The 23,062-nt window shown below is 45.2% G+C and overlaps 1 protein-coding gene across 1 annotated transcript in view; it reads left to right on the forward strand.

Annotated features, from left to right (window-relative positions):
* Xxylt1 (xyloside xylosyltransferase 1) overlaps positions 1-23,062 on the forward strand; it is a 160,218-nt gene that overhangs the window by 79,828 nt on the left and 57,328 nt on the right. Inside the window, exon 3 of the mRNA XM_026380126.2 lies at positions 3,431-3,563. Within this exon, the coding sequence (XP_026235911.1) occupies positions 3,431-3,563 (133 nt within the window). The remainder of the gene's footprint in view (positions 1-3,430; positions 3,564-23,062) is intronic.

Consider the following 23,062-nt stretch of genomic DNA (forward strand, 5'->3'; position numbering starts at 1 on the left):
GGCTCTGTGGGAGGCTTCCAGCCTCCCTGAATAAAAGGGAACGATCTCTGTCCCCTGCCTGGGCCTGTCCTTTCACATCAGGGTGAAGGGGTCTCTTTGTGTTGAGCTGTGGCTGCTTTCCTTCCTAGTCAGTTACCTCATTGGGTGAAACACCCCCCGAATCAGTGTTGACAGCTGCAGAGGCTCCTGGATGGTGCTCTAGGAATGAGGAATTGTAAGTACGGTTAATGCACCTCCGAGTCCTGGGTCCTGAGGCTGCCTGGGACCTTTCAGGATTCGCTTCCAGCCAGTGTGCACAGGGAAGGGAAAGTGCTCGAATTATGGAGAGGTTCATTAACACATGACAGGAATCTGCCGAGATGAGGGAGCGGGGTCTCTTTAGGAAGCATCTAAAGTCTCTAGCTCTGCCCTCCTGGCACGTCCCCCTCCTCTGTGCAAGAGTGGTGAGCAGGTGCAGAGGGAGCAACAGCTAGGGACAGCAGCCATTCAGGGGCACAAAGAAGAGGTCACAATATGTGACCAGGGCCAACCCAGGGAAGGAGTCATTCAGGCTGCTGCTTGCAGAATAAATAGGACTCAGGTGGTTTTAAAGGCCCAAGGGTACACATGGTGTGTGGGAGACTTCCCATGAAGAACTTCATTAGGATTAAGTGGACGGAGTCTTCTCCTACCACCAGAGGTTTCTTTAGGTACAGCAACATTACCAAAAAGTCCTTGTGTACTTTCCTGAAAATCCACACTTGACCAGCTTGCTGCCCAGAATTATTCTTGTCTCTCAACATCCCTGGCCCTTTCTGGTAGCCCTGGACCCCTGTGTGGGGTAGCAGAGCCAAAGTGTGCCTCCCTAGCACCTCTCTGAAGGGGAACTGGGATGCACTGGAAGGAGTGTGCTGACTTTCAAGTCAAGCAGACTGAAGCTGCATCCCCACTCCAACATGGATTTTTTGTGAGATCTTGGGCCAATGTTTTTTCATCTCAGAAAAGGAATAACTCTGCTTAATATATTGGGCAATTATAGGAAATAAGCTGTTTTGCTGGGGCGATGCTGGCCCCCGAGAAACTCCTTGAGAAAAGGATTCTTCTGGGTGGCCATCTTGGCTGTTGCTGGAAGCACTCCCTGGGCCAGGAGGCTGAGGTTCCCCAGCTCTCATAACCCTGTCAACACCGCAGAACTGCCACTGTGATCCTCAAAGCTGCCCCATCTCCTGGCCCAAGGCCCTGATTCCTCACCCTTCTTATCTGCAGAACTGGGACCATGGGATTTCTCTGCAGGGAGGGTGTACTCTCCTGTCCCTGTCTTGTTAGGACTTTCTGTGGCCCGGCTTTTCCATGTGTAAGATCTGCCTGAAACCTGGGCGTGGGAGCCTGGCACATGGGATGGACCCAAAGAAAGAAGATAAATGACCGGAGATGTGTGTGCCACGGGGTGTCCCCAGCCCCAGATGGCTGGCCCTTGATGGTCCACCAGTCTACCATGACTTCTTGGTGACTGCAGCTTTCACTCCTGGGCATTCTTTCCCATCCTTTCCTCATGTCACCACTGGGGTCCTTCCCTCTCTGTGCAGGGCCTCTTCAGAGGGCAGCAGGCGCCCCGAGGCTCTGGCCAAGGCTTGTCTCTCCTCCTCCCCCTGTTCAGGGCGGCGTCTCCGAGGCCAGCAGTCACTGCACAGGCTTCCAGACCTCCAGACTCCCAGGCTCTCCCCTGACTCCTTGGTTGTCGCTCTTGTTGTTGTTTTTAGGTCCAGGAAGGAAAACAGCCCTTTCACTCCTCTCCTGTGGGGGCTACAGTGTGCAGGCAGCAGAATCCACATCTGTCTGCCTGGCGGGCTCCGGCTCCCCTCCCCTGCCCTCTTGTGCGAGGGCCAGAGCAGCCCAGCAGCCTCTTGCTTTCCTCTGGCCTGAGCAACTGGATTCTCATCTGCTATAATGTTTTTCTTTTTTCTTTTCTAAGAGTCACGTAGAATGTCAACTAAGGTTTTGATTCTGCGTCACAGAGGAAAATAGAACAAGGAACAAATGAATCAGTTTTTCTTGAATTATAAGCTGTGATGTGTGTGTGTGTGTGTGTGTGTGTGTGTGTGTGAACTAATTTAGAGATTGGCTATTGAATTCCAAAAACACATGTGAATGTTTGCTGAATACCAAACCCTGAACAATGGATGGAGGCCAGGATGCCAAAGATGTGGTTCCAATCCTCAGAGGGTAGCCTGTCCTCAGAGAGTCGTAATGCTATGACTGGCCAGGCAAGAAAAGGTGGTAGGGAAACCCTGATGTTCTAGAGTGGGTGTGGGTGTCACTTAACCTCTTCTTTCCCATGCTTAGGACCCAGCCTAAGTCCTCCTCCAGGAAGTCTTCCTTGATTGTTTCAAGCCTTAGTGAGTCTCCTGCTGTCCAGACTCTGGATTCCTAGAGCCTGTAAGATTTCTCACACCCAACCTCATCCTCCAGCCTCCCTGTCTCAATGAGATGAGTACTGCCCTCCCGATTTTAATAGATGAAGCAACTGAGGTTCAGAGAGTAAAACTGCTTTCCAAGGGTCACAGGTTTAATGAGCAGCAAAAGTGGAACTTGAGCTCATGTGTTCTGACCCAGGGCCAGTCCTTTTCCTTGGTACAAGTACTTGTTCTCCTGTATCGTTCAGCATCAGGCACCCCTCTAAGGAATCTGCATGGCCCTTCTAGTCCATGCTTCAGCTTTAGCTCCTCTCTGCTTGCAGGCACCTGCCCGTCTGTCCTGGAGGCCAGGGCCCCTGACCGCCTAGTGTCTGGCCCCCTCCTGGCACCAATGCCACAAACTCCTTCAGGCTTGGCTGGTGAAGGACAAGAGAGTGAACTGGCCATGCCTCTGTGCTTCTACCTGGGATCAGCTCTGCTGCCCTCCTCTTCTCACCCTCAAAATATCTGGAGACTGTGGAAGTTAACAGCTCTTACATGTCAGATAATTGCAAGACTGAATAATTTTGGCTCCTTTTGTTTTGTAGACAGTGGATCGAAAGCATGCCTGTGTCCAGCTCTTTCTCTCTGGCTTAGCATCTTAACACAGATCTGGGTTTGCAGAATGAACTAGTGAGGGGCCTAAGCTGATGATGTCTTTTCTTTCTCTCTTTTGTGGAGTGTTAACACCCCATGCTCCAAAGAGAAAGCACTGAACACTTTTGAGTTTTATGTGTGGTGTCCACATAGTGTATCATCCAGATCAGAGACTTGAGAGTGAAATGAACAATTTAATATTGGACAGCATACGAGACAAGCTCTACCACTGAGCTAAACCTAAGCTCTCTCTTTTTTATTTTGAGATAAGATCTCACTAAATTGCTGAGGCTGGCCTCAAACTTGTGACCCTCCTGTCTCAGCCTCCTGAGTTTCTGGACTTACAGGTGTGCACCACCACACCTGGCCTTATTTTCTTTCTTTTCTTCTTCTTCCTCCAGAGATACAGCGGATCATTCAACTGGACCTTGATCTAAAGTACAAGACCAACATCCGGGAGTTGTTTGAAGAGTTTGACAATTTCCTGCCAGGTGCCATCATTGGCATAGCCAGAGAGATGCAGCCAGTGTACAGGTAGGTAGTGCTGAGACCCCTCCCCACCCTGTCCTCTCTTCTTCCACCCATAGAGATGGGGTTTTTGGTGTGCACTCTTCCCACACTTGTGGCCTTGGGAACACATTCCTACTTCCTGAGGATAGCCTGGGCAGGCAGTTTGGCCCCTAAGCTGAGATGCTGCCCCGATACTTTGGGTGGCATTGTGACATTTTTCATCTGGAAAGCCCAGTTGTTTCAATTGTTGGTTCTGGTTAAGCTCAGAAGTTTAAGATCTTGAACTTTGCTGGCAGAGGAGGTGTCAGGTTTTAACCTACATTCTGGTGACCAACTGGGCTTTCTTTGCCTTGGAATCGCCATGACCCCTCTCCTACATGACGGGGGTGTTGGGGGGGGGGAACTGATGGGTGGCATTATGAAGAGGGAAAGGCAATATCTCCTGGGAACACTGATTGCATGAGCTGGCCTAGGTGAAAGCGCCTTCTGCACGAGGCAGAGTTTGGTTGTCAAGTGCATGTCACAGAAAAACTCCACATCTGGGAGCCAGATGTGTTAAAGAATATTCTCTGTATAGTCCCAAACTAAAAACAGCTTATATATTTTAGACAACATAATGGCTAAATAAAATGTGTTCATCTAGTTGAATGCTAGATAGCAACAAAATGAGCCAGTGGTGGCTACGGGCGACGATAGCCAGAACTAAGTGGCAGGCTTTGGGGGTGCATAACACGAGTGCTCAAAATTATGAGGAAAACCAAGGAGAGATCCCCAAAGCCAGGGTGGTTGGGGGAGGATAAGAGGGATTGTGCTTTATTTGTCCACCAGGGTAGGTATGTACATGTGGCACCTACCCTTTTGTGTATTGTGTGTGCTCATATACTATAGTTACAGGTGGGAGGGAGGAAGAGCAGAAGCAGGCATTGTTGAAAACTAAGTCCCATGGCCTTGGTTCCATGTTGCTAACTCATCCTCCAACAGGTAGAGTGACACCTCACCCAGCGCCAGAGCTGCCCAAGTTTTCTCAGAAAGAGCTGGGATTCCTCTGTCCCCTGGCCTTGCAGGCCACTTGTTCTCTGGGTAGCCTCCAGTGACGGCTCCCTATGGACATCGTTCCTAGAGAGAGGCCCAGTCACTAGAGAGCTTCAGGCCCAGGCATCTAGTGACTCAAAGCTCCAGTGTCCCCGGAGGAGAGATAGGAGAAGGAGAGACAGTGGAATGAATCTGACATAATTTTCCCATGTACACAGTGAATCCCACCATCAGGTACATCCTTAAGAATGGGATCCTAACTAGAATAAGATATATTCCTTGCTTTTATAATTAATCAAAGTATATTCTGCTTTCATGTATACTAAAAAGAACCAATAACTAAATTAAAAAAAAAAAAAAGGGAGAGGAAGGAGAGACAGCCTTCACTTGGTGGTGGCTAGTTGCAAGTCTCAGATCACATAACAGGAAATTCCTGCAAGGCCTCTGAATGAGCTGATAATTCCTGGGGCCTTGTGGGCTGTTCTCCCTTACATAACCCTTTTCCAAGTGCTCCACAGTCACTGCGGGGAGGGGACTCTTATTCTGCAGTGGAGGGTCAAAGATGGGGTTTAGGCAAATTGCTGCCATCTTAATTTACCTTCAGGTAAGTAGTATCTTGTGTTGGGGTTCTAGATTCCATGTAGGGAGGAGATAGGGGCATTAGACATAAAGTCCTAGGTGCTAGTTGCAGCTCTGCCACTGCTTGAGGAGTCCGGGTTCCCCCTCCGAGCAGAGGAAAAGATGTGCTCCAGGACCTCCCTTGTCCAGCTCTGGCATTGGTGGTCTCAGTCCTTCTGACCCTCCTGTCTTCCCCTGTATCCAGAGGCTGCTTATCTGCAGATAAGCTCCCAGGGCTTGCTCAGTTCCTCCCGGTCCCCTGACATATTTAGACTGGGCTGACTGAAGTGCCATGGAGCAGGTAAGCCCGCGAGCTCCTGTTGGGAATCTTCTCGTGTAATCCAAGAGAGACCTAGAAACCTCATCACATTTAATTTAGATAATGTTGGCCAGAATTTCTATTTTAGATTTTAGAAACAGTGCAACTTAAATCAACTTAATTATTTGGCCTTCCCAAAAGAAATATCTGAAAGATTTTGGATTTAAAATGAAATTGAGCCAGTTACTATTGTGGCGATACCATGAGAACTGGGAGCCCTCCACCATGCAGCGTCCAAGCATGTTGTGTACAGGGCACAGGCTTGCAGAAGGAACAGAAATTCAAACTCCTTTATGTGACCCTTCCTTTGCCCCTCCAAATCGTTTCTAAAGTCCTCTACTAATTAAGGCTGGGAATGACTGTCACCTACTGCCTCTGTGGAATTATCTTTTAAAGTATGCATTGTTACTATTTGCTGAGGCTGGCAGCAGACAAGAGTATTTTTGCCTTTTTCCACAAGAAAACTGGAGTCTCCTGTGTCCTGGAAGGCTGGTATCAGTATTTGCAGCTTTGGGATTTTCACCTGGCAGGGGTGGGAGGGAGGATTAAAGGAGAAAGAGGGTGGGAAATGGGGAGAGTAAGCCATGCCCATGCAAGTACAGGTAGAGCAGGGCCCCTCTCTTGCACAGGCAGCCTCAGCCCCACCTCCTGATCTTGGTCGTCACTGCCTGTGGGACCCGTGCCCTGTCTTCTTTCCTGATGGGTTCCTGCAGAGGTGGCCACTCACCCCACACCTATATTCTTTGCCCTCCAATGACCCAGGGGTCTCCCGAAGTGGCAAGTGTGGTGTGGACAAGTTATTTATTGTACGTGGGTTCTGCTAGCATCCATGAGGGGAAAGGGAAATTAAAAACAAAACAAACAGCACTGAAGCTCCACTTGACTGGCTCAGGCCACGGGCTCTGGTCTGGAAACCCACTGGGCAGGAGCAGACGTGGATCCTGCCAACTATGCCACTTTTATAGTCACTTGTCCCACAGCTACTGTACTTCAAAAGGACACATGTCCAGTCATTTTTATGACTTCTTCCTCTCTATTGTGTGCCACAAGTGTTCAAAGCTTAGAGGAAGGTGGGGAGAAGTATTTCCCACTGTCCTTTTGACAGATAGCTTTTTTACAAGTTTTTCCCCAATTGTACATCTAGCTGACTGTTTTCTGGACAATGGAGATTTTAGTTTGTTAGAATAGTGATGGAGGCCAGGCATGGTGGTGTATACCTGTAATCCCAGCAGCTCTGGAGGCTGAGGCAGGAGGATCACAGGTTCAAAGCCAGCCCCAGCAACTTAGCCAGACCTTGTCTCAAAATAAAAAATAAAAAGTTCTGGGGATGTGACTCAATGAATGGGTAAGCGCTCCTGTGTTCAGTCTCCTCTACAAGGGGGAAAAAAGTGATGGAGGGTGCTTTCTCTCTTAGGATCTTTTACGGGGTCACACATCCCTTGTCCTTTGTCATCTGAAAACTGGGGTACGTGGTCATCTTCAATGGAGTGCTGCACTTCCAGACCATGACTCTTTCTTTGCCTCTTCTTCAAGAGCTAGACCCTGGACGGGTCCTGGGGGTGATGTGCTTGATTGGGATAAGTACCCCAAAGGAGAGAAGACTCCAGTGCTTTCTCTGTAATAGAAAAATTATACTTTGCAGATATATGCCATGTGAAGTTGCTTCCTTATGAATGAATTAGAAAAGTCAGGACCCTTTTTTTTTTTGCAGCCTATAGAAATTATGCAGTTCCACCAGCAGGAAAGCAGCTCGATACAGCAGAGATGGTGTGGGATGTGTGCAGAAGCAAGTTAGACTTTAGTCACTGGATTCTCTGACCTTCTGTTTCTTCATGTGTAAGTGAGAGTAAATGTATCTAATGCACACAATTATTGGAAAACTCAAATGAAATAGTGCACTGAGGAGTTTCTGGTGTGAGAGATCTTCAGCAAAGGTGCTTCCTCCCTCCTGCCTTGACCCTCACAGCTCCATTCTGAGTTTTCTTTACCAGATGATTTGTGCTTCTAGACTCCTACTACTTCCACCCGCCCCCACCACACAGGGCTGCCTGTTAAGCTGTAGGATACCAGTTGCACTGAACTTCAGATAAAACAGAGTTTTGTGTCATAAATCTGTTCCAAATGTTGTGTGGGCATCTTTATACTAAACAATCATTACGGTTTGTCTGAAATCTAACTTTAATGGGGTATCCTGTTTGTTTGAGTTTCCCTAAATCTGGCAGCCCTACCCCTCTCCAAGTTTTAAAACCTTCCCTTTTTAGCAGGAGCAAGGGATCTGGCTTTCCTACAAGATCCTTGAGTGAGCAGGAACAAAGGGTGCGGAAGTGAAGCTGGTGAGGGAAAACAGGGCCAGAGAATGAAGGGCAGGAGGCAGCCCTCAGAGTCTCAATGAGGCCAGGCCTGAGCTGCCTGGCCTGCAGGAGCCAGGAGCCAACTGGCCCAGGTCACTGGGGAGACCTCTGGGGTCAAGAGGGCTGGCATGGCTTAGCTTCAGGGTCACAGAATTCCTAGTGACCCTGGAGAGGGGGAGAGAGGAGGAGCCTGGGTTTTTGTCACTCTGTCCTGGAGCTGGCCAGAGGAGCTTCTGAGTGGCAGCTTTGATGAGGGGTGTTGGCTTTGAGGGGTGGCTTTTTGTGTGGGGGGTGGCTTCCGGTTGCTTTCTCCTGGCTCTGCATGCCTGCTGTGCACTGGAGTGAGCCCAGACCCTCACAGAGGGAGCAGCAGGCTAATCCTGTCAGCTGCTGCAAATACGCCACCAGGCAGGAATTTGCTTTTGTGTCAAGTATTTTAATAGTGTCCACTCTTTCATCTCTTAGGCCACATGGTTTTTAAATTGACAGTGCTATACCAGCCTAGCTTCCTTTCAGAAGCTTGGAATGAAAATGTTCATCCAGCTTCCACAGCTGCCTTATCCCACTCAGAAGTATAGGGGAGAAGGGAGGAAGGATGTGGACTGGCACCCACTGCTGCCTCTCCATCACTGTGTGACCTTGAACAAGTCTTTGACCTCTCTGAACATTAGTTTCTTTAGTTGAAAATGGAAATTAAAGCACCGAACAACACGATATAGGGCAGAGTTGATGGGAGCTTAAATTAGACGATGTGTTTTCAGTGCCTGATATGGAGCAGCACTGGGCAGTGGTAGTGGCAGTGTTATCCAGAGTCCTAGGATGGCAAATTAGCTCTAGGACTCCGGGAAATTGCATAATCATTGAACCTCAGTTTCTATGTATGTAAAACTAGGGCTACTGGTAACATAACTGGTGCTAATCTTTTGGCTTCTAGGCATCTGAACCCCCTTCTCAGTTTGAGGAAGTCCCTGCCCTATCACCCTCCTCCTACTCTGAAGACCAAAAGGCTGGATGCTGTCTTCCCTAGCTTCTTTGAAGTTAGCAAGGGTGTGGGTACTGTGTTCCCCTCCTTCCCTGCCTCCCCTAAGGAAATTACCTTCATAAATTGAAGGTACTTTTACTATATACCTTAAACAATATAAGGCATTTGCAAAACAGAAACTGACAGTGTTACAAGGAGAAAATAACTAGTCTACAAAAGCAGGGAAATTTTAATGTCCCAAGAGAATATTGAAAACCAAGAGATCAAAGGAGGGGAAGATGTGCGCACAGAACTGCAGTACAGTCACAGCAGAGGAGGAAGGAAAGGGAGGAGGGGAGAGGCCGAGAGGGCCAGGGCTGGCAGCCTGCTTCTGCCACCCCTGCGCCGGGGGTGTCTCCGGGTCCTGCTCCCCTGTGCAGAGGGTGAGCTGATGGCCACTGTCTTTGCTTTCTGACTCCAGACTGTGGCCATGGCCATGTTCATCTCATTTTTAAGCCCTACTGTGACCTTTCCCCTTCTCTCCTTAAATTAAAAATATATATATATGAAAGCAATTATTTTTTAAAAATCCTCTAACAGCATATTGTTTTTTGAGAAATTTTCTACAAGTTTATTGGTGCGTGTATATAAATCAATTTCTGTTTTATATGCCCTGTGCATTTGTTTTTGGTTCATTTACTGTGTATCTTTTTTAAAAAAAAAATACTTTCTTTGTGGTGCTGAATATGGACCCAGGACTTGTGCATGCTGGCAAGCACTCTGTCTCTGCGCTAGCTCCAGTCCTTCACAGCATGTCTTGACCATCCTTATACCTAACTAATTAAACATTGCTAGATTCTTGAGATCACTCATTTTCTACTTTTTATTATGGAAAACTTTTTTTTTTTTTTACTTGTAAATGGACACAGTATCTTTATTGTTTTAAGTGGTACTGAGAATCAAACCCAATGCCTCACACATGCCAGGCAAGCGCTCTACCATTGAGCCACAGCCCCAGCCTGATATGGAAAACTTTTAACATGTACAAAAGTAGAGGGAATCCTATGACGCTCTGGTGCTCTTATGTTGTAATCTCCATGCAGCCTTCATGATGACCAGCCCCGACCCAGTCTTATTTCATCTCAATCCCACTCACTTTTCCTCTTGCCCAGATTATTTCAAAGCAGATCCCTAGTGTCACACCATTTCATGTGTGAATGTCATGTAAGTTTTTTTTTTTTTTTTTTTAAACAAACCTGCTATTGCAGGGTGAGGAGCTGCGGGCATTGTGGGAACCCATGGAGTCACTGTGTCTGAAGGTTCCTTAGCATAGATTAGTTGGCATGAGAGAGGAAAATAGACGGGGGCTCCCTTGCCTAGCCAGCCAGCATTTTCCATCTCTCTCCAGATTGTCTCAAATCAGGATGTGCATGTAACTGGCACATCTGGGAGGCTTTACAGCTGATATAAATTCATTGTTCACTAGGTTTCATCAGAGAGCCCTGCCACCATGCCTTAGGATGCGTAAACTAGGACTTGAAGATAAAAGGTGTTAGATTCTCTTCTATCCTCTAACACCTGAAGATGGATTTCTTGGTCCTGTTCTTGTGTTTGGTTTTTTAAAAAATTATCCAAAATTGAGCCTGTCAGTTTCTGTTAGAGTTGAAACTGAGTAAAGAGGGAAAGCAAGCCATCTTTTTCTTTCTTTCTTTTTTATTTGTTTTAATTAGTTACGACAGTAGGATACATTTATGCACTTTGATATATCATACATAGATGGGATATAATTTCTCATTTTTCTGAGTGTACATGTTGCAGAATTATATTGGTCATGTGGTCACATATAAACATACAGTAATAATGTCTGTTTCCTTCTACTATCTTTCCTATCCCCATATCCCCTCCCCTCCCATCAACTCCCTCTACCTAATCTAAGGTAATGTTATTCTTCCCTAGGGCCCTGCTGCCTTATTATGAAATAGCATCCGCATATTAGAGAAAACATTCGGCCTTTGGTTTTGTGGGATTGGCTTATTTCACTTAGCATGATATTCTCCAAATATTTACTGGCAAATGTCATAATTTTACTCTTCTTTAAAGCTGAGTAATATTCCATGGAGTATATACACCACATTTTTTTATCCATTCATCTATTGAGCGATACCAAAGTTGGTTCCATATTCTAGCTATTGTGAGTTGAGCTGCTATAAACATTTGATGTGGCTGCATCACTATAGTATGCCGATTTTAAGTCCTTTGGATAAGGAGTGGGATATCTGGGTCTAATGGTGGTTCCATTCCCAATTTTCTGAGGAATCTCCATACTGCTTTCCAGAGTGGTTGCACCAATTTGCAGTGCCACCAGAAATGTATGAGTATACCTTTTTCACCACATCCTCACCAACATTTATTGTTGCCTGTATTCTTGATGATTGCCATTTTGACAGGAATGAGATGAAATCTTAGAGTATTTTTGAGCTACATTTCTCTACTTGCTAGAGATGTTGAATACTTTTTTATATATATTTGTTGATCAATGTGTTTCTTCTTCTGTGAAGTGTCTGTTCAGTTCCTTAACCCATTTATTGATTGGGTTATTTGTGTTTTTTTGATGTTAAGTTTTTTGAGTTCCTTATATATCCTTGAGATTAATGCTTTATTGGAGGTGCTTGTGGTGAAGATTTTCTCCCAATCTGTAGGCTCGCTCCTCATTTTGTTAATTGTTTCCTTTTCTGAGAAGAAGCTTTATAATTTGGATCCATCCCATTTATTAATTCTTGATTTTACTTCTTGCGTGCGCTTTAGGAGTCTTTTAAGGAAGTCAGATCCTAGGTTGATGTGGTGAAGATTTGGGCCTATTATATCTAGAAGATCCAAAAAATTTCACCAGAAAACTTCTAGAACTAATAAATGCATTCAGCAAAGTAGCAGGATATAAAATCAAAACCCATAAGTCAAAAATATTCCTATACATCAGTGATGAATCCACTGAAAGAGAAATTAGGAAAACTACTCCATTCACAATAGCCTTAAAAACCCCAAAACAAAACAAAACAAAAAAACCTTGGAATCAATCTAACAAAAGAGGTGGAAGACCTCTACAATGAAAACTACAGAACACTAGAGAAAGAAATTGAAGAAAACCTCAGAAGATGGAAAGATCTCCCATGCTCCTAGATAGGCAGAATTAATATTGTCAAAATGGCCACACTACCAAAAGCATTATTCAAATTTAATGCAATTCCTATTAAAATCCCAGTGACATTCTTCATAGAAATAGAAAAAACAATCATGAAATTTATTTGGAAAAATAAGAGACCCAGAATAGCTAAAGCAATCCTTAGCAAGAAAAGTGAAGCAGGAGGCATCATAATACCAGACCTTAAACTATACTACAGAGCTATAGTAATAAAAACAGCATGGTATTGGTACCAAATGTAGATGGTGGTACAGAATAGAGGACACAGAGACAAACTCACATAAATATGGTTATGTCATACTAAACAAAGGTGCCAAAAACATTCACTGGAGAAAAGGTAGCCTATTCAATAAATGGTGCTGGAAAAACTGGAAATCCATATGTAGCAAAATGAAATTAAACCTCTGTCTCTCACCCTGCACAAAAATCAACTCAAAGTGGATCAAAGACTTAAGCACTAGAACAGAGACCCTGTGCCTAATACAAGAAAAAATAGGTCCAAATCTGCTCCATCTTTTTCAATAGTGTTTTCTTTAAAAACTGGGCTGGTTTAACATGGCCCGCGTGACCTGGAGGCAGTGCTGTGGCCCTGGGGAACCACTCGTAAAGAGGCAGATCTTCCCTCTAAGACATGAAAGTCTATTGTGGGTTGTTATTTTCTAATGACATTCATGAAAATGCATTTTAAAGGGAGAGGAAAAAAGCTATATATGGAAGAATCCAAGTGGGACTTTGACACCCGTGATGTGGTTGCTGTCTGATGGCTGTCCCCCACCGCCCCCACCCTGGCTGTTGCCATCTGAAGACATGTGGGGTGTTAGGAGGGCAGCTGCTGAAGATGTGCATGTATGGCTGAGATGAGGACCGGGTTAAACATGCAAGAGCCTCCCATGTCTGAAAACCCAACTCCTTTCCCGCCCTCTGCCTGCCTGCACATGATGAGTGTGTCAGCACTACTGGTTCAGCGAGAAAAGGTCACCACATTGCACCCACAGAGGTGTCTCCTGAAAGAATGAGCAAGGGTTCGAATGAGGGGGCTAGGCTGTGTGTCCTGCCCCTGCTGTGTAGACTGAGCGCCAGGCATGTATGAGGTGTTTGTTGAGTAAATGAGAACAGATGTTTAATCAGAGGGAGCTCCCTCAGTGGTGGGTTGGCTGGCCATTAAGTGATTCTCTATAGTCCCATCACTGGTCTCCTTATAGAAATTGCTTTCATCTTAGGTTTTTTTATGATTTTTTTTTAAAGACAATCCATGGGAAACATCATTGTTCTCATTTTTATTGGGCTCATTGTATGTGTGAGCCACAGGGTTCAGTGCTTTGAGGAATTATGAAGTAGAAAACATTGTTCTTGCTTTCAAGGAGATTTTACTGGAGGGATAGGGGAGAGAGGGCAGATAAAATGTAGTAAAGACACAAAGCTCCAATGCTGCAATTGTTTGGATGTGGTTTGTCCCCCAAGGATTGGTCTTGGGTGTGGCAGTGTGAGAGGTGGTGTGGACCTTTAAGAGGTGGAGCCTACTGGGAGTCCTTAGGTCTTTGGGAGTGCTGACTTCAGAAGGAGCTAAGGTAGTTCTTACAGGAACATAGTGAGTTCTCAGGAGAGGGGCATAAAAAGGAAAATGCCTAGTCCCCTCATTCTCTCTAGCTTCCTTATTTTAAAGATGTGATCTCTTCTTCCCAAGCCTGTTCTCACCATTGTGATGTGATTTACCATGAGGCCCTTAGAGCCAAACCAATGCTACACTATGCTCTTGAGTCTCCAGAATTGTTAACTAAATAAACTTTTTTCTTTTCTCTTTATATATATATATATATATATATATATATATATATATATATATATATATATAGATGTTGGTGAACCTTTATTTTTTAAATTCATTTATTTATATGCGGTGCTGAGAATCGAACCCAGTACCTCACACATACTAGGCAAGCGCCCTGCCACTGAGCCACACCCCAGCCCTAAACTTTTTTTCTTTATAATATTACTCTACCTCAGACATTTCATGATAGCCATGAAAAATGGATTAATATAGACGCCAATACCAGGTCAGCACTACTGTTTAGAGATACCCCTTGGAGAGGCCACAAAGATACTCTGCTGTAGGACCTGCAAACTCTGCTGACCACTGTGCCCTCAGTTTTATATTCTGCCTTCAAAATGCTAAGAAGTGGGTGACCTTTCCTTCCTCTAAACAATCTCTTGAAAGGGGTGTTTGCATTTGCTTTATGAGTGGAGCCTCTAAGATGTACACTGAGAGTGGGCCGAGCTCAGGGTCCAGTAGAAAACCCAGAGAGGGCTTGGCTGTGCAGTAGAGAAAACCTGAATCCTGACCTCCAGAAGCTTGCAGCCTAGCTGTTGGGACCACCTCTCCAGGTCACCTGTCTGGGTGGCCAGCCTGGGCAGGTGCTATAGCTGAGGTATAGCAAGGGACAGTGGGGCCCAAGAGGACCGTCCTTTTTCACATTAGTGCAACCTTTTTTTTTTTAAATTAAATAAATATTTCCCTGAAAGAACCTCATCTGAAATCTAAGCAGCAAAGATGACTTATCTGTAAGCATCTTTCCAGAAAAACTGCATTATTGAATCACAGTGGCATGTGTATAAGGGGACCTTCTGTGACAAACAGCATGTGGAAAGGACTGAGTTAAGTAAGACCAGCTGGATGTGAGGGTAATTTCAAAATGCTCTACGGCCATCCCAGGTCATGTTTCAGTGCATGCCTGCATTTCTACAAGTGAGAAAATGAAATGGATATTCACTTCCCAGCCCTTTGCTTCCAGGTTGGCAACAGAATTGGTTATTGTGGAAATAATAAGCTTTTAAACTAAGCTTGGGTTTGAATTGAACCCCTTATCTGCTGCTCCTGCACCGGGTGACTTCTTTAAATCAGTCATTTACTATTTATCATGTGAACCCCTGTGATCCTCTGTTTTAGGGTGGCAGAATTGCCCCCTACATCAAGGAGTGTTCATAGGAACCTTTTGATCCAGAACCTGGCCTTCCCTGGTGTCCCTGTCATTGGGATTTTTATATCACTGTTTATAGAAGAGGAAGCTTATTTAAAAACCAGAATTGCTTAGTATGTAATGATTTGCCTGGATGTTTGCTGCATCCCTGCCTCTGCATATGAGCACTCATTGCCAGACTGGCCAATCCTGATGGACTTTCGGAAATGTAAAGTTGTGGAGAACTACTCACGGGGCCGTATTAATGTCAGTCACTGTGGAGTGAGGTGCTGGTGCATTTGACTGCTTCTCTGCCTCCACGTGGTTCCCCTTGGCCCTGTAAATGAAATGAAGCCCAGTGTCTGCATGGAGAACCTTTCCCTGACTGCCAGGACCATCCTATCCCAATGGGCCCAAGGATCATGAACTTGGAACTATAGAGAAGGCAATATAATCCCAGCACTGTACTAGGGCTGGCAGGGAACAAGACCTTCATGTTCATAATAATGTAATTGCTTCAGAGTGGAAGATAGGGTCTAAGTGAGGTAAAGACATAAAGATGAATCACAGTATTTAGGAGGAACAGTGGAGAGGTGCCCCATTTCTCGTGCCTGTTTTCTCCTGCCAGGTGGTTAGCAGGGTTTGGGAGGAATATAGAGTGGGACCTTGGTCCTGTAGGCCACCTCTCTACACATACTTCACTGATGGCTACTGTCCAAAGTGAAGGGCATTGTACAAGGATCAAGCGATATGCTTTTGCAGACAAGGAGGAGTAGAGTCCTTGAGTCCTTTGGTTGTAGAGGAGACTGAAATGGTCCAGGAGGAGGAACAACATGCTGGTTTTTCTTTGTCAGCTAGATCTGTGGAGCAAATGGGTTGCATGGGATTAGCTCTAAGTGCAGGTGCCTGCCAGCCACCTGCTCAGACCGGAAAAGAGCCTCAGGCCCCAGTCCACTTAGTGCGTCCCATTAAAGGTAGGATGGAGTGGGTGACTTGTTTTTTTTTTTTTTTTTAATTATGAAATGAGAGAACATCTGATTAGCTCTCTGCAGAAAAAGTGATCATCTAGTGAGTGTAACATGTAACAGGTCCAAGAAGGAAATCATCTGTGATTCAGAGCTCAGGCTACAGCTTGTGGCAGTGTAATTTCAGAATTCCTAGTGCCCCTAGGAAGTAATATAAGTTTTCAAATATTTTTAAATGGACTGCTGAAGAGAGGGGAAAGAAATTGAACCCATCTATACCCCGTCTCTTGCCTAATATTTCTAGATTTGTTTTGAATATGTGCCCAGAGATGTCACATCTGATTATTTTTCTTTAAAACAGGGTTGGCAGGGTTTGGGAGGAATGTAGAGTGGGACCTTGGTCCTGTAGGCCACCTCTCTACTCTTACTTTAAAACAGGAATCAGAGATCTGCATTGTTAATGTAAAAGCTCTGATTTTTAAATATTGACAATTACACGATCTGCTGACTAATGAAGCACATGGGTGCCCCAGAATCAGTCTAAGAATCTGGTTTAAAGGTTCATTGAGACAAAAACTTGGCCAAAACTTTCTTGCTATTGGCCTGGAACCTCAGACATCATCAGTGGGTTAGTACTCTTCACTGACAGTTTTCAGGTCCTCTCAGACTCTGCTTTTTCCAGATGTTTTCTTCCATTCCTTGAAATAGATGACTTTTTTTTTTTTGATGATTTAAAATTCTATCAAATGCTTTTCTAATTAACTTCAGACTTACCTAATAACAAAACATTAAGCCCCAAGCAAAATTCTTTTCTGGATGCGTAATTTAGGAAGAAAATAAAAAGCTCTTCATACTCATCTTTTATTGGAGCTGGCTCTTGGGTTGGCTTTAATGTGTTTAAGAGCATCTGTGAACTGCTGTCAGTGTCCAGAGATGCTTTGGGGGGTTGAAGCCTGGAGGGGAGCGGGGGGAGGGGGGAAGGAATCCAAAGGGAAGGCTGGGGAGAGAGAGAGGCTGGAAGTGATACAGGGGCTTCGTGTTACTGTGTCTCTGTCACCATCCTGTACAATCAAGTGTTGTCTCACAGAGCCCACAAGGACACAGGCCCCAGACCTGCCTGCCTGCCTAGCAGTGGTATTAAGGACGACCTTAGTGTCATCACTGGTTGTTCTCTCCTATGACCCATCTGGAGACTCTTCCCCGGTCTTGGACTCAGGCATAGTGGCATTTCTCCTTGGTAACTAATTCTTCCTCCTTTTGTACCAGTAACTAGATGTTCTGATTTTCATTTGGTATAGAAGACTTAGAGCAAGCTGGGGTTCTCATAGGGTACATTTCGTATCAGTGATCACAGTGGGACAACAAGTTTAAACCAGGGCTGTCCTGGGCCACCTAAGCCTGATGTGGCAGAGTCAGGGGTGAGAAAAAAAAAAGGAAGAAAGACTGGGGGGAAGATGAGGCAGGGGAGGGGCCGTGGAGGGCTGAGGGGTAGAGATGCTGCTGAGGTTGGTGGTGTGTGTTTAAAATAAGGAAATGATCAGCATGTGGCTTCACGGATCACATGGCTTATTGCTTTTCCAAGAGATTTCTTTTTTCTTTTTCTTTTTCTTTTTTTTTTTTTTTTTGTCTTTCTTTGTGGGGGGAATAATGAGAATGAATCTCCCAGGAATTACACTAACCACATAATAAGTTTCAGAATTATTAAAGTCTAGTTGCTCAGCCAGGATGGAGCGGTCCTCTGGGAAAGTGAAGTCTAGTTAAAGTGTGCTGTGTGGCTCTGTGTGAGCAGCTCTCGAGAGGGATGGCTTTCACCCCCAGGACATCCCTGAGAGCAAGTAAGGCCCCTGAACACCTGAGGGCTATGCTGGCATTGGCAGGGAGGTTTCTTAGATTAGCTGGAAGGCTGGGAGGGCTTGGCCCATCTCAACCTAAATTCTGTATCTTTAAGAAGTGGCTTACAATGTAGCTTTGTCCCAGTATAAGCTCTGGATTGACACTGGGTAGCCCTGCCAGAGTCCAGGCTCTCTAAGTGTCTGTCAAACTCTTAAGCATAAGGTACGTATGCTGTTAAATTTACAATGGGGGTATGCCTGATAAGCTCATAAATTGAACATGTCGTAAGTTGAAAATGCACTGAAGGCACCTGATGGAACCTGCTAGCTTAGCACCATGGTCCACTGTAGAGTTGTTTGCTTCATAATGGGAAAGTGGGACTGCCTGGAAGCTGCGGCTCACTGCCACTGCCCAGCATAACAAGAGAACAGAGTATTGCCAGCCTGGGACATGCAAATTTCAAAGCATGGTTTCTGCTGAATGCATATTGCTTTTGCACTGTTGTAAAATCGAAAAATTTTAAATTGAACTATTGTAAGTTGGGACCATCTGTGTCTTGCAGTCCAGTAATTGAGATCAATAGCTCACATATGGGTCTGTAAGATGTGACCTTCTTGAGGGGAGGGGAAAGTTTGCTCCATGTTCTTACCACAGTAAAATGTGTCACTCACATAGCCAACAATGTGAGTGTTTGGAATCACTGTAGAGCTCCATAACACCATGTATGGGGACTGATCATCTGTTGGAAATACTGGGATGGTCCAACAATATTGGCTGGAATTGGGCATTTACCTGGACTTGAAAGGTGAAAAGTAAAAGTCTCTTGTCTCTATTAATGAATTTTTTTTTTTTTTTTTTTTTTTGCAGTACTGGGGATTGAACCCAGGGGCATTCTACCACTGAGCTATATTCCCAGACCTTTTTTTTTTTATTATTTTTTTTTTGAGAAAGGATTTCACTAAGTTGCTGAGGCTGGCCTTGAACTTGTGATTCTTCTGTCTCAATCTCCCGAGTGGGAGTATAGGTATATGCCACTGCCCTCTGCTATAGATGAATCTTACCCAGTTTCTTAATTCAGACTGATATAATGAATGACATAGACTGTGTGACTTATGAACACCAAAAATTTGTTTCTCAGTTCTAGAGGCTGAGAAATCCAAGATCAAGAGGCTGACAGATCAGATGCCTAGGGAGGGCCTGCTGCCTGGTTTGCGTGGGTCTTCTTGTAGCCTCCTATGGTGGCAGGCAAGCTGTCTCATCTCTTCATCAGAGTACTAGCCTTTCATGAGGTCTGCACCCTCCTGACCATATTATCTCCTCAAAGTCCCTCCTAACACCATCCCATTGGAGGTTAGGATGTCAGCATATGAATTTGGGGAGACGTACATGCAGTCTGTAAAACCAGGCCTGTCCCCACATCTCATGGTGGTCCATATCAACTCCTGAGCTCATGAACTTGAATTTGGTACTGGGTTGAATAGAAAGAATAACTTTATTAGGGGTGCTAACTCTGTAGACTAATTTTCTTATCTTGGGAACTAACCACTGGGATTTGGCCATAATTCCATGCAGAGGAAGTCAAGAGGAAAGGTGGAGGCCGGCATCTGCCTCACAAAGGCGTAAATGCTTTGTTGTCACCATTGATTTTTGGCCAGTCTAAAAATTTCCAAGAATCGCTTTTAGGGCACATTAACTACCCATCAGAATCTCTCTGGGGCTGCACCTCGCAGCCTGCGACTGTGACTGTAAAAGGGTGACTTGCCTGCTTCCCTGTGCTCCAGAGAGCCTGAAGCCACCTTGCAGAGAGGGTATCACTTCCACCCAGAGTGTAGGGTTCAGAAGATGTCTGCCTCCTGGATGGGCTGTATCACATTCAGAGCAGACTCTAGAAGCTGGGAGGATCCTCTCCTGGGGCAAGTCAGCAGGGGATGGAGGGAAGAACCAAGCCCTCCCATTCCAGCATTGGGAGGGGATGGAGTAGAAAGAGACTCCCATTGTGGAGCTCACTGATATGGCCTGGTCCCAGCACCACCCAAGAGAAGCTTGGGAAATTCATATGAGCCTGACCTCAGTGCCAGGAACATCCCAATACATCAGTTTATCCAGACTCACTTGGTGACTGACAGCTTAGCTGTGATGAATGACAAATATTGTCCAAGGACTACTATGGTGGCCACAGCCCCTGCCCTTAAACAAGTATAGATGACTATCAACCTATGATGGAGTTTCATCCTGATAAACCCATTTTAAGTTGAAGATATCTTAAGGGAAACATGCATGTAATACACCTAACTTACCAACCATCATGGTTGAGCAGTCCACTGTAGAGTGTTGGCCTAACCTTACAAGTGCATGGCTGACTGGCACATGTAGCCTGCTGCCTTTACCCAGTACATGGAGAGAGTATCAAATTGCATGTCACTATCCAGGGAAAAGATCAAAATTCAAAGCATTGTCTCTATTGAATGTCGAGTGGACTGTCTTCACACTATTGTGGAATCAGTCTCCCTAAATTGAAACATTAGAATTTAGAGTCTAGAGGGCTGGCCCCACTCCCACAGCCAAGGGTCTGGGCCTTCTCTAGAGTGTTTGTGTTCCCCTGGGACTTAAGAGATACCTCCAGAAGACCTTCCTTACTGTCTACTCTGACTCTGGGCCCTGGCTTGCTCTCTTGAATGCTTCTTGGACAGACTGTGTACTTGGCTTTCGTTTACATTCATGCTGGACATGGTCTCTTGGATCAGCAAGAGCTCTGTGCTCTGCAGTCATGAGTCAGCCTGTGCCTTCTGTGTCCCCAAACTAACTGATGACTCCCTCTCGCCAATTTTGTTGAGCACCTGCTGTATGCTAGGCAAGCTGCTGCCTCACATTTGGGGACCTCCACAGTTCTGCCCTCCCCCCAGCCCTACCTCCTTCCACCAACGTGGTTTGTGCCCTTTGTTTCAGCAGTACTGAATGACTGTTGTTTTCCAAACAGGGGCTCATTCATGTCTGTGGCCTTTGCATGGGTGTCCCTCTACCTGGAGTGCTGTTCTTCCATCCTATCTTTCCATTACATTCTACTCATTCTTTGAGGTTCAGGTAAGATGCCACCAATTCTGTAAAACCTTCCTGAGGGCCAGCATGCCAGCTGTAACCTCCACTCCTCAACATTTAATACCAGTGTTAGATCATTCAACAGTCATGGCTTAGAGGACAGATGCCTCTTGTGGACACGGTGCATCTCCCCTTACAAGGTGAAGAACACTTTGAGGTCTGGGTTCTGGACTGACTAATAAAACACTGCCCCACCTCTCTGTTCCCTGTCTCTCAAATCTAGTCTGGGGTGACTGAAACTGATCCCTTCAGTCATTGTCTAGTGCTAAACACATCTGGAGTTTTAAGGCTTAGTTATTATTTTCAACAATGGCATGAAGGGCAGGGAACTAAACTCTAACCATAAGTCACTTAAGTATTCTAGGAAACCATATGCTCTTATTGCCCTGGTATAGATAGACTGGAATGTTGGTAGTTTCTGACCTTGAAGTCAGACAGGACTGATTTGACTGCTGATTCCACCACTTCCTGGCCATACTCTGAATATCATACTTAAACCTTTTAAAGCTTCAGTTTCCTCAACTGTAAAATGGGAATACACCCAGAGTATTGGTTGTAAAATGATATCTCCTTTTCCCTGATTGGCATACTTGGAGATACGTGACTCTCATGTTGCAATGCAGGTAGAAAAGATGTATTTGAAAACACCCTCCTGCCGATACTGATATGCAAGAGTGTGTGCCCTTTCTTTCTTCCTTGTTTGAGATTCACTGTCTAGATCCTTATGAGTGTTCAGTAGACAGTTGAGAATGAACTGATGTCATGGACATGTTATACAGCACAGGCATAGATTAGCTGAATCGGATCCCTCTCCTTTCTCCCTGTCCTGCACAACCCATAACTTACTTCACCATAGTCAGTAGTGGGTAATATTTACAGAACAGAGAGCAGTTCCTGTAGAGGTAGGGCTAGCTTCAAAGCCAGAAGGAATGTATGCTGGATTAGAAAGGGAGCATGCCGGGCAGGAATGAACCACCTCCTGCGTTGGATCAAGCTACTCCTGGCCTTTTCTATTCATGGTCTTTGAGGTTACAGGCTAGTTGCAAGCCCTTGGCCATGATCAAATCATGGCTTTGATTTCCTTGTCCATGGTGCAGAAGATCAATATGGAAAGTCCAAAGGCAAAGATACAGAAACTGTGACCAGATTGAAGCTGACCGTGAGTAGCCACCTGTGTTGTTTTATAAATTACAATTGGAAAATAGCTTGCAACAATATGGTATTAAAGATTTTTGAAGCTCCAGTATTCAATTGTCTTAAGTTTCTCCTTGGAATGTGCCCATTCTGTATTGTAGCCTGTCTCTTGTCCCCAAAAGGGTCACTCAGCCACTTGGTCAGCATGAGAACCTAGATCTCTGGCTTCAGTGCCCTGCTTGTTCTCTGTACATCTGAGGTCTAGTGCAGGACTAGACCCTGCCCTATATTTCCCGAATGAGGAAACAGCAGATTTTTGAAGGGTCTGGCAGCCACCTACAGCCTGGGTCACTGAGTTCCCTCTTTGGGGATTTGTAGTATGTACTTGCACATTAAAGATAATCACAGTCTCTACATTGAACTATTTAAGAGCACTCCAGCTCCTACCTTGATGTTTGAGCCATGTACATGGCCCTCCTGCCACAGTCCATGGTCATATTTGGAGGAGGCTGGATTTCTGCCCTAACCTTTGTGGATCTCTCCACCAGAACACTTTTTATCACTTTTCTTCACAGCATACTGATGTCCTTGGTGGTGCTGTGATCAGTGTGCAATTAAACAGAACTGTGCATGGCTGGTCTCAGCCTGTTTCATGGGGTTTTAGATCACTGGAGAATCTTAGTGTGCATTTTTCCTAGTCAGGCCATGCATAGTTTCTTTATCAGACAGGAAATGTGCTTAGTTATTAGAGGGCATGGGCTTCATTTTTTTATGTCAGCAGTCTAGCTTGGATTAAAATTTCTCTTATCATTATGGACGCATTAGAATATGCCTGCTTGCCTTTCTTCCTTCCATTCTTCCACCCACTCATTTATCCATCCATGAACCCATCCATCCATCCATCCATCCAGAGTTAAGAAAGACACTTCAGCTTACCTTTCTCATTTTGTAGAGGAGAAATCAAAACAGAAGACTTAACTTGATCCATGGCACCCAAATCTGTCTTTCCCTCCCCTCATCAACCAAAGTCCATCCATTTAGCCATCTATCCATGCATCTAT

Source organism: Urocitellus parryii, chromosome 2 (assembly GCF_045843805.1).
Source record: "Urocitellus parryii isolate mUroPar1 chromosome 2, mUroPar1.hap1, whole genome shotgun sequence".
NCBI classification, from domain to species: Eukaryota; Metazoa; Chordata; class Mammalia; order Rodentia; family Sciuridae; genus Urocitellus; species Urocitellus parryii.